We start from the raw sequence: 12,212 nt of genomic DNA, 5'->3' as shown, positions 1-12,212 counted from the left end.
GGATCAAACTCAGGTCATCAGGCTTGGGCAGCAAGTGCTTTTACCCTCTTAGCCATCTCACTGGCCCCTCAATAATACTGATTTTTATCAATATATATGATATCTTTTCCTGCTTTTTTAAAAGGAAAGGACAGATTTATTATTGTATGCACAGAATGCCTCCTATATTTGCTTTTGGTCTCAATGAAGTAGAGAGAGAGAGAGAGAGAGAGAGAGCGCTTGGGATTGAACTCAACACTTTGTGTATACTAAGTAAGCACTCAACCACTGAGCTACATCTCCAGCCTCACCATACACAAGGTTTCAGTTGCTGACTTAACTGAATATTAACAAAACTCATTACTAAGTTATGATTGCTACTTATGTGATGACTGTTAGTTACAGTGTCCTTCTGAACCAAGATTCAGTTCCAGTGAAGAAGGTGTTGACTCAGTTTTCTCTTTGTGACTTCAGCTTGTCATCAGTGTACAGAAAGTATTGTATTTGTCACACCACAGTGCCACTAGACTTGGTAATGGTTTTTGAAATGTTTGGTTTCCCTGAGGGATTCTAAATTAGTGTATACCAAATCTCTTTGTTTCTCTGGCCCCTTCTCACTTGTGCTATGAGGAAGTTGATAGTGCTACTCACACAGACCAATGTTTCTTTTTTTCTCCCTGTCTTTGTAATCTGGCACTTCTAATCTGTTGTGAACTTGGAGACCAAACAACAGCTTTTGAAAATTTCTTACAAAACAAGAGGTAGAAGGAGTTTTCATATAACACTGATAGGCAGTTTGTTGATTAAAAAATTTAAAAGTTATTGTAATTTATTTAAAAATTTTATTTTATGTGTATTTATGTGTGTATTTGCCTGCACGTATGTATGTGTAGCATGTGTGTGTCTGGTGCCCAAACAAGACCAGAAGAGGACATTAGATCCCCTGGAACTGGAGTTACACATGGCTCTGAATGCCATGTGGATGTTGAAAACTGAACCCAGGTCTTCTGCAAAAGCAGCAAGTGTTCTTAACCACTGAGCCATCTCTAGCACCATTTCTTTCTTTATTAAAGCCTGTAAAGGCAGGGTCTCCTTACGTAGCCCAGGTTGGCCTTGAAGGCATGGAACTCCTCCTGCTTCAGCTTCCTGAGTACTGTGATTACAGGTGTGAACTACCACACTTGGACAAATATATATTTAAGTACAAAAATTTACTTGATAATTATATTCTAAATACTAGAGTGATATTTATTACTATGAGAAAAACTGTTCTGCAAAAATTCTACAGAATATACAAAATACTGTCTAAAAGTATCCCACTGAACTCACTCTATTATGACCAACCTTTAAAGCTAAATGTTAAGTGACACGTTCTCTTTACTCAGAATTGAGGAATAAAACTAAAAGGACTTTGCTTCCTACATCTCTTTACAGACGAGTGGACTGGCAGTGATGTTGCACAGACCATGTGACATCCTTTCTGTCCTTCTTCCCAGCTTCAGAATATTTTTAAGATATTTCATTTTAGTTAAAGAAGTTAGTTATGGGGATGTTTCATATAAAAATACGATAAAATAATGTTATGGATGTTTCATATAATAAGATACAATAAAAGAAATTTGATATACTAGCAACCATGACATAGACAACCCATGACATAAAAAATAAGGCAAACTCAGAAGATGTAATTAAGCTATTGTGCCTTTGGGGGTGGCCTGAGTTTGGCCCATGAGAGAGAGAGAGAGAGAGGGAGAGAGAGAGAGAGAGAGAGAGAGAGGAAACTTACAGCCAATGTAGCCGGGGCATGTGCTGACAGAGAGGCTTGTCTGGCAGACGAGTGAGGAAGTTATTCATCAGCGCCCTAAAAAGGAAAGAATGCATGGAAGTCACTTTTCTGGTTCCTGTCTATCTTCAGTCACAGTGTTGCCAACAGTTTCAAATTATGAAAATCTCCTGAATCTGTTGTCTTCCCCACTAATTTCTCTCTGTACACCTGCAATACTAAAGTGTTTTGGCAGTAATACAATTTCTACACACACACGTGTTCAGGCAGAAGCAACAATGCGAACAGGCTCATGCCTATCAACAGCAGGCTGTGAAGAGGAAGACTCTATGAAGATTAGGTTCTTCCTTTACCAAAGTTGATGCATATAAGGAACAGGTGCTTAAGAACATTTCAGAGCAGTGTGATGGCAAGACTGAGCTTAGTGTTGATGGGCAGAAAAACCTTAAAAATTTATTAGGTCTCTAAATAGCTTTAGAGAATATGATCAAAATGTTTTTGAACTGAGAAAGCTTCTTTGGTCTTTAATGATTCCAAATTTAATGCTACACTTCTTCTTAATTTTACATTTCCATCTCTTTCTCCAGTTGAACTTTTTCTTTGAGACAGGGTCTCCCTGTAGCTCCAACTAGCCTGGAACTCATTATATAGACCAGGCTGGCCTCAATCTCACAGAGATCCTCCTGCCTCTGCCTCTGAGTGCTGGGATTAAAGGCATACACTACATGCCTGACTGAAAATTAAAAAATTATTACATCTATATATCTATCTATCATCTATCTCTCTATCTCTCTCTTTCTATCAAACATCTATTATCTATCATCTATCTATCTATCAACATCTATCATCTGTTTATCATCTACCTACATACTTATCATGTTTGTGTGTGTGTGTGTGTGTATGTGTGCGTGTGTACATGCCATGACACACTATGGAGTCGACAACTTGTGGAGTCAGTCCTCTCTTTCCACCATGTAGACTCTGGGAATCAAATTCAGGTTGTCAGACTTGGTAGTAAGAACCTTTACCTGCTGAGCCATCTCAAAACCCTGTTTGTTTTAATTTAATACTTACAAGAGAATAAGAGAATTTAGTCCATAAAATGTTAGTGGGGAAATTTGGCTGAGGTGATTATCTTCAATTATCCTGCCAGCAAGAAGAAGAGAGCACATTCACTTATACGTACTTTGAGAACGTTAAATCCAACATAAGGAAAGGCCACACAAGTTAAACATACAGCCATTCCAGTCTGTGGAGATCTCCAAAGACCCCTGGCTTCAGGAAGGTTATTCTGTTATGGCTGAGGTACCTGGGAAAAGAGAAGTAGCTGAAATGAGTTGATTCTTTCTGATGTTTAAATTTTTTTTGATTTATTATTTTATGTGTATGAGTGTTTTGCTTGTGTGTATATAAGTGCACCCATGTGTGTAATGCCTGTGAAGGCCAGAAGAGGGCTTTAGAGCCCCTGGAGCTGGAGTTAAGGACAGTTGTTAGTTGCCATGTGGGTGCTGGGAACTGAATCTGGGTCCTCGGTAAGAGCAGCCAGTACTCTTAACTGCTTAACCTCTGAGCCATCTCTCCAGCTTTTTTTTTTCTTTTTTCTTTTTTTTTTTTTTATGTTTTACAATAAGGAAAGTGAAAGGGATCCTTGCCCTTAAATTTTCTCACATATTGCTCTCCCCACACTTATTTCTGCCTTTGAAACTTTATGGCTCTTATCACTTACCATGCCATTTCTAGCTTTAATTTTCTCACAATTAACTAATTAATTGGCTCATGTTTTCATAACCTACTCATTTATTCATCAAATTATTTTAAGCATCTCTTCTGGCTGTTGTTATCTGGCTAGGTATCAGTCAATGGTCTGTGGGTCAAAGGCTTTGTTCCCAGGGGCCACTTCTGGGAGAGACTGTGAGCCTTTAGAAGGTAGGGTCCTTTGGGAGTCCTCAGGTCATGGGGTCTCTCTCTCTCTCTCTCTCTCTCTCTCTCTCTCTCTCTCCCTGCCATGAGGTGAGTGGTTTGCTGTGATTTGCTGTGACACATGCTCCCACCAGAATGTGACGCCTCCCCACAGGCCCAACGTAATGGGGTCAGTCTATCACAAACAAATCACAGTAATTGTCAAAATACTGTTCTCTTTATAAGTTATCTCAATAATTTTGTTATAGTGACAGATAATAAATGTGATGGTGCTGTACCAAGCATTCATCCCATTCCTCGGGACTTTGAATCTGGTATGTCAGCAAGTGATTAGGCAACATTCAAAAACCAGAGGGACATGCCAATATGTCATTGATCTTCACTGCAGAGCAGAAAGTACCTGATTTGTTAAGAATGGAGACTGCAGAGGGTGTGACCTTGGGTGGGACTCCTACACTAAACCTCACCCACCCATGGCTCGGGTCCATTGTGGGAGAGAGGGCAGAAAGATTGCAAGAGCCAGGGTTGGCACATTAATGTAAGGAAACAGAGGCTTTCAGGCCACTGAGAATTTGCTCATATGAAGTTGAAACAACAGTGGCAGCATGCACAAGACCCATGCCAAATCAATCAGCCAAAACCCCAGGACAGAACGAAGGAAATGAGCAGCAGACCCCAACCCCAGCCTAGGAACTGTTGGCAACTGATTACTGTGGGGTTAAGGAGAGTAGATCTTTAAGGAAGAGACTCTAGATAGGCTGACTAGACTCCAGTGGATAAACTTGCACCAAGGAACATCTGGGCACAAATGCTTGACTGGATAGGACATATATGACATATATATGAACATATATGAACATATATGACAATACCTGAAATCTGGTGGGGGGTTATGGGGAGAACAGATGGGGGTGGGGGCTCTAAATTTGATTAAGATCTATGATATAAAGTACACAAAAACTCAATAAAAATATTTTAAAAAGGAAAACAATAAAAAGAGTGGGGACTGAAATATACGGGCAACAAGGGAACAGGAAGATTTTACTAAAGGAGGCACAACTGAGAAGGGTCTTAGGTGAAGATGTGGTTTTCACAAAGCAAAGAACAGGCAGGAGCTATTTTAGGCAAAGCAAACAGCTCATGCACAAATCAAGAAGTACAAGAGAGCAAGACGGGAGATCATCAGGCAATTCAGAGAGCCTCACCATCATAGGGCTGTGGGTACACACCTGGGAGGTGAAGGGGCTGTTCTGGAAGAGGACCACTCACACTTTATTAAAGGATTTGTCTCTATTTTGCCTATCCACCTTTACTTCTCTGTTCTGCAAATGAACCAGCTCTGTTATATTGTGTTACCTCCTTTCACTAAGTTCATTTCTGTCTCTTTACTGAAGGGACTTTGCATTGAATCTGTTATTACCTTGGTTCTACAATTGTCTATTAGTGTGAACTTGAGCAAGCAAGTACTTCCTGTAAACCTCAACTTCCTCATTTCTAAGAGGAGCAAAGTTCCCTCATGGGGCTGCTGTGACACTGAGACACGACATGCCACCCACACTCTGCATGTATCTGTTAGAATGTTTCTGCCCACATCTCTGCCTATGATTCATGTGCAAGCATCAGTTAAAGTTTTACTTCCACACATACATGGAACACAATGGTTCTCTCCATTGTTTTTCCTTTGGGCAATTAAAAAAAATGACAGGGTCTCAGCTAGTCAAGGTAGGCCTCCCAACTTCTGAGACTTGCCTTGAACCCCCAATCCTTCTATTTCTGCCTCCTATATGTTGGCATTTTAGGTAAGCACTACTACACATGGCTTTATGTGGTGCTGGGAACACACCCAGGGTTTTAGGTGTGTTAGGTAAGCATTCTATCAACTGAGCTACATCCTGACCCCTTTTGTTTCCCTCCCTTCCTTCCTTCCTTCCTTCCTTCCTTCCTTCCTTCCTTCCTTCCTTTTCTTCTTCTCCTCCTCCTCCTCCCTCCCTCCCTCCCTCCTTCCCTCCTTCCCTCCTTCCTTCCTTTCTCCCTCCTTCCTTTCTTTCCTCCTTCCCTCCTTCTTCCTTCCTTCCTTCCTTCCTCCCTCCCTCCCTCCACCTCTCTTTCTCTCTCTCTCTCTCTCTCTCTCTCTCTCCCTTTCTCCCTTACTCCCCCTCTCTGTTTCCTGGAGCTGCTCCGCCCTGCCGTGCCCTGTCTACATGATGACTTCTGAATTGTACACCATAATAAATCTTGTACCCTTTAAGTTCTTTCTGTCAATTGTTTCCCACAGCCGAGAAAGTACACCTGGTACTGAACTATACTTCCTGGATTATCATCCTAAAAGAACTAAACGCAGAGACTCAGACCTTGAACTCTCTTATCATAGCAGTATTATTCATAAAAAGATTGGAATTCCACAAGTGTTGGCAGACAGATACATGAATAAACAAAACATGATATAATATAATATTATGCAGCTTAAAATAAAGGAAATTCCAAAGATGGGCATGGTGGTACACACTTATCATCTCAGCACTCAGGAGGCAGAGGGAGGTGACATGGAGGTCAGCCTGGTCTACAGAGTGAGCTCCAGGCCAGCTGTGGCTACAGGGAGACCCTGTCTCAAACAAACGAACAAACAAAGAAACAAACAAACAAATGAAACAAAAAAGGGAAATTCTGACAGATCTACACAAAGAAGAACACCAAAGGCATTGTGCTAAATGAAATAAATAAAATAAGCCAAATATTTTATGATTCCACAGTTGAAAGCTTTGATCTTTTAAATTTACAATGCAGTGCACATTTAAAATATTTTATTATTTTTATTTTTGTGTATGGGTGTGTTGTCTGCATGTATGTAGGTGCACCTGTGCCATGCAATGCCCATAGAGGACAGAAGAGGGTATTGGATCCCCTGGAACTGGAATTACTGATGGCTGTTAGCTGCCATGTGGGTGCTGGGAATTGAACCTGGGTCCTCTGCAAGAGCAGCTAGTGCTCTTAACCATGGAGTCATCTCTTCAGTCCCACAGTACATATTTATAAAGCAGGATTAAAAATTATAAAAGGATAATTGAAGCGTTGGGGTACTTTGGCAATAGGGTGTGTGCTTAGCATGTATAAGACACAGACCTCAATCCTCAATATGAAAGGAAAAATGAAATAAACAAAATCCCCTGAATAACTGGGGGAATTCTTTCTTCTTTATAAATATGCCATTAGGCTTTCTCACTTTGACTAAGTTCCTTGAGTTGTCACTCCTGTGCCATGGCATAATGAGATCATCTTTGTACCTTCCTCAGTATACCTAATGTTTCCTTTGAATTTTTTCACTTGTTTCCACAGCAGCCCGAGATAGGTGCAACCATAGTATGTATTATACAACAGCTAGAGCTGATGCTTAGAAACAGAAATAAATTGCTCAAGGCCACTCACCTGGCAAGGAATGAAATCAGGGCTCACTCTGAAGCCTGCATGACTCCCAATCCCACGCTCTCCACCACCGTCCTGTACTGACCCTTCAGCACTAGCTGAATGCCTCTGGCACTGTTTCAAGCAGGCTGGTCTGGACAGAGATGGGTTAGCCTGACACAGTGTTGTCGAGAGAGTCATTTAGCCCTGGTACTTACAGTTTAGTGAGGCTGTGCAGTCCTCTGAAAGCTGAGGTGGATACAGACTGGATCTTGTTGTTTTGCAGGCACCTGTGTCCATTGGTCAAAAGGAAAACAAGGAAAGAGTGTCAGTTTTGTAAGAGGAAAGAGCTGTGTGGGTGGCAGTGTTGACCGCAGCAGTGACAAGGTGCAGGTGCTGACTGCCTCGGTATGCTAGGGCCGCTGATATCTGAAGTCTTACGTACATTTTACCAAAATTAAAAATCAGCATGTTAGGGACGGCAGATACAGTGGAATAACTAATTGAAATATTGTGTCATTTTATTTTTCTGTTAAATTCATGTATGCATGACCAGTTTTTAAAAGTTGAGTCTATAAATGGACATAGTATCAAACTACCCTCTAAATTCAGATCTCTGTACCCATAGACTAATGCACCTCCCAGATCTCATTAGAGAATCTCTCTGTGTAGTGAGTGGTGGTTAACACAGAAATTCACAACTGGTCAAAGTGCAGAGAATAAGTGACTGTGGAGTGCTCAGCCACAAATGGGACATCTATATCATAACTGCCTCCCCAAGGCTCAGGTCCATCATGGAGGAGGGAGCAAAGTGGTGGGGGGCAGGAAAGATTTTAAGAACTGAGGTTGGGAGGACTGGAATGAAGCAGTGTTTTCTGGACATGACAGGACCTCTGCACTCATGAATTCAGAGTAGCTGAGGCTGCCTTCAAAGACCTGCAGAAGATCAGCCCAGTCAACATTCCATCATGGGGAGGGGAGGGGCTCACGAATCCCTACCCCTAACTGAGGAGCTATTGACAGGAGCTGTTTCTTTAAGGGTGTGGCCCTGGTAGGTTGTCCATGCTCTAGTGGATGTCCACAGACCCATGAATATGTGGCCAGTGCAAACTGGACTAGGTGGGTTCTAGAAAAAACAAAACCGAAAAGAGGACATGAAGTTGGGAGGACGCAGGAGGTGAGGGTGCATCTGGGAGGAGTTAGAGGGAAGAGTGGGGGAGGGTAAATACAATAAAAATTCATCATATAAAATTCCCAAAGGATTAATAAAATATAAAAAGTTGAAGCTATGAAGGTGTACAGTCAGAAGCTAAATTTACCATTTGAATTTTCTAAAAACAGAACTAATGCACAATAAAACCCTCACTGATCTCATGGCCCAGAAGATTTTTAAATGTTTCTTACTAGAGTTACTCAAGTTTGTAAAGTGCTCTCTAGAACCAGCAAAGCCTTAAGTATATTGTTACTGTCCTCCCCTGGAGCCAGCCAGAGGGGGACACAGGGTCCCTGCTGATATGGGGGTTAAAGGCGCAGAGTCACGACACAGACACCGGGAGTCCAGTGAAAGCAAGCAGAGAGCGAGCTGCTGCAGACTCGTTTGTTCCGGGAAGCGTTTGGGGTTATAAGGGGTTGGCTAGCCAATCATGGTTTCCCATTCCATCCTATGATATCCAATGGCAGTCTGTCTCTGGGCAGATCATCTCTCAGCATGTTGTCATTGCCATGCCCTTTCCCCATTCCTTATGGCAGGTGGCCTGAGCTGGGCCTGGTTCTTTGTTATGCCATACAGTATATGACGTCTTTAATGCTGCAAACTACTCCACAGTAACCCCAAATCTTCTAAGCAAATCAACTTCAGTTTTATTAATTTGACACGCTAACCCTGATTCACAAAAGTACTTGAGAGGACTTACAAGGAGGAAAAATTGCAGAAGAGTAATATATGAATTTTAACAAGTCAGGACTGGAAGAACATAAATTAAGTTAGAATGTCAAGACAAAAGACAGTCTTACATGTGAACTAAAGTCATCCTAGAAATTTGGTCATGAGCTGACTGGATGTGAGCAGACACAGGGTCCAGTGGGTAAGCTCTCCTGTGTGCAGCTCTGGACATCTGGGCACCTGCCCTGGGTTGTGAAGGATGATGAAATAAAGATGTCAAGCCCATCTCCTTGTTTGGAATGGAAGTCCTCATTGCTCTAGAGGCTCCCTAAGTTTGTATGTAACTTGTTAGGAACAATAAAGGAGAAATCAATGCAAATGAACTTTTAGTTAATTAAAAAAGAGTCCCCATTTCTCTAATATGTGAGAAAACCTAACTTTAACTGCAAAATGATATTATGAAATTGATTGTGCATCTCAAAGTTTCACATGACATGCTGTAAACCCTGTCATGTAGGAGGCAATACATCTTTCTCAATAGTACACAGGAAGACTTTAAGATGTATTTATTTGTTTTTAACTGTGATAGCCATACGTTAAGAACTAGACCGAATTGTTTACATGTAGAGTCAAGTGTACCTATAAAAACCAATCAGAATGCTTTGTTATTAGGCTAGTTTGATCATTTGTTACTTGGAATAAATTGGTGGCTCAAGAATTAATTCAAAGGGACTGGAGAGATGGCTCAGTGGTCAAGAGCACTTACTGCCCTTGCCCTCTTCTGGCCTCTGTGGGAATTGCATGCATGTGGTGCACTTATAAACATGCAGACAAAACAGTCATACACACAAAATAAAGATACGCACAAAATTGTTTTTTAAGGGGAGATGCTTTTTTTTTTTTTTTTTTTTGCCTTTTCTGAGACAGGATCTCCCCTGTAGCCCCAGCTTGTCTAAACTCACTATGTAGACAAGCTCTCAAACTCACTGAGATCCACCTGCCTCTGCCTCCCAAGTTGTTCTGGGATTAAAGGTGTGAGCCACCATATCCGGCTTTTTTTTTTTTTTTTTTTTTTTTTCTGTTAAAAAAAGAAATTCAAGAGCCAGGAGTGGTGGCTTATACCTGTAATCTCAGTACTTGGGACACCGAGGCAGGAAGATTGTCATAAATTCTAGGCAGCCTGAGCTATGGAGTGAGACTATATCTTAAAAACCAAACCAAAAAACTTTATTGTGCAAGAACAATAAAGTACTGTATTTTTTGATTCTATTTGTAGCCGAATTGCCATTTAAACATGTGACCACAAGGTGGTGCTATAGACCAGGAAGCGCCTTGGACTGCAGCCACACAAAACTGAGCACTCCCTGAAGTTTTTGTGGCTGGTCTAATTTTGAAGGGCTTTTCTTTGTAGACTTAGATATGCTCAGAAAGAAGTTCTGGAAAATCGTTGTCATTTGAATTTTTAAAAATATTAAATATATTTTTCTGAAGATTATCTGGAAATTTAGAACATTTTATTGTATGAAAAACCCTGTTTTTTCTTTTGGTTCTGCTCTATTTCCATCTCTTATTATTTTTATACCATTGTCAACTTTATTACACAATTTTCAATCTATCAGTGAGACATAAAAATCTTGATAACAGGAGGCAGGGCCTTTGCTTTCTGAGAGTTGAGTATTTTTTACTTCCTTTTGTCATCAGGAAACAAATCTAAAAGTTATGTCTGCGGTGAGCACAGATGGACATGTGTGTGTCTTTTCAGCATGTCAGAATTTATTGATTAACAATTTTACAAGCTTCACTGCTTTCATTGGCTGCAATCTACAAAGTCCTGCTCTCCTTTGCCAGCATGGCCATTGGCAATCACAGGATCTGTGATTTCAGTCTTAATTACTAACATTAACTCTCAGATCACACCTTATACTTCACACACACACACACACACACACAGACACACACACACACACACACACACACACACACTCACACACACACACATGGTTGCAACAGGGTTTTAGAAGCTGCAGACTTCAAGGAGGCCTTACTGAAGGCAGAGGCAGAGATCTGATGCAGATGCATCAGCCACTGTATGTGGATAGATTAGCTATTAACAAGCTCAGTTAGAGACCTGCTGGAGGCAGGCACAGCGGCAGAGCTGAGCTGGTCAGCTCACCTGTGGAGGTGAGGCACTGGGTTAAGTTTGGATGGAAGGTTGGATGACAGTCTGAATGGGTCTATTCGTGTGTTGGGAACTTCGCTGAGCAGAAGTTCCTGGGACAGTTGGGAGTTCTCTGTTAGTCCTTGGCAGATGCACAGATATGGTCAGATGACAGGTTAATGAAGCCATCAGCATCACGGTTCTAGGTGCTCTCCCTTTTATGGGTTCAGATGAGGGTGCTGCACCCTTTGTTTGTCTGGTGTGTTCAGTAAGTTCACGGGCCTGGTTTTCATGATGTGGTGTGAATATACATATGTGGCCATGAATTCCCAAACTACTTTAATAAATTTATAGGTGGTATTCTTTAACTTGTAGGTATGAGTTACTTAACAGTCTATGTCTCATTGTTTGTGCTAGTGTTATCCATGTGCACAAACACAATTGTATTAGTTACTTTCTCTGTTGCTGTGACAAAATATTAGACAAGAAGTAACTTAAAGGAGAAGGGTTTATTTTGGCTTACAGTTTGAGGGGATACTCTCCATCATGGCAAGGAAAGCCCTGCCAGAGGAGCAGGAGGCAACAGGTCATACTGCATTCACAGTCTGGAAGCAGAGAAAGAACAGGAAGTGGGGCTGTGCTATAAGACCTCAAAGCTCATCCCCTGCCACCACTTCCCAGTGAGGGTTTACTTCCTAAAGGCTCCATGACTTTCCAAAATATCACTACCAGCTGAGGAACAAGAGTTCACACATGGATGCCTATGGGGGCATTTCACATTCAAAGCACAACAGCAGAGCAGACTCAGTCTGTCTCTGCATTTATACACAACAGAGAGTCAACTGCTGCTTTGTCAAATGGAGCCTCCCAGGGCAAGGCACATCCTGAAAGACACTGTTTCATACAACTAAGCAGGACAGTAGTTTAGAGCAGAACAAAGTCTGATCACCATAGTGTAAAATCAAATCAAAACAGAAATGAGTAAAAACAAAACAAAAATGGGGAGAAAATTATTCTGTAGTTTCACAGCTTTTCTCACATTCTGTATGTTTTTCCTTAATCTATCATCTTGATTTTCTCTGCACTAAATT

At 41.3% G+C, this 12,212-nt stretch overlaps 1 protein-coding gene across 7 annotated transcripts in view; it reads right to left on the bottom strand.

Annotated features, from left to right (window-relative positions):
* Positions 1 to 12,212, bottom strand: part of Rxfp1 (relaxin family peptide receptor 1) — a 174,508-nt gene that overhangs the window by 52,669 nt on the left and 109,627 nt on the right. For all 7 annotated transcript variants that reach the window (XM_008854318.2, XM_017803515.1, XM_008854317.2 and 4 more), the window contains 4 exons: positions 7,300 to 7,371; positions 3,000 to 3,071; positions 2,837 to 2,908; positions 1,766 to 1,840 (listed from right to left, as the gene is read on the bottom strand). In XM_008854318.2, coding sequence (XP_008852540.1) covers positions 1,766 to 1,840; positions 2,837 to 2,908; positions 3,000 to 3,071; positions 7,300 to 7,371 — 291 coding nt within the window. The remainder of the gene's footprint in view (positions 1 to 1,765; positions 1,841 to 2,836; positions 2,909 to 2,999; positions 3,072 to 7,299; positions 7,372 to 12,212) is intronic.

The sequence above is a fragment of the Nannospalax galili genome, unplaced genomic scaffold (assembly GCF_000622305.1).
Source record: "Nannospalax galili isolate Female #2095 unplaced genomic scaffold, S.galili_v1.0 scaffold305, whole genome shotgun sequence".
NCBI classification, from domain to species: Eukaryota; Metazoa; Chordata; class Mammalia; order Rodentia; family Spalacidae; genus Nannospalax; species Nannospalax galili.
Note: the sequence above shows the minus strand (reverse complement) of the source record. Positions and strands in the feature narration are given on the sequence as shown.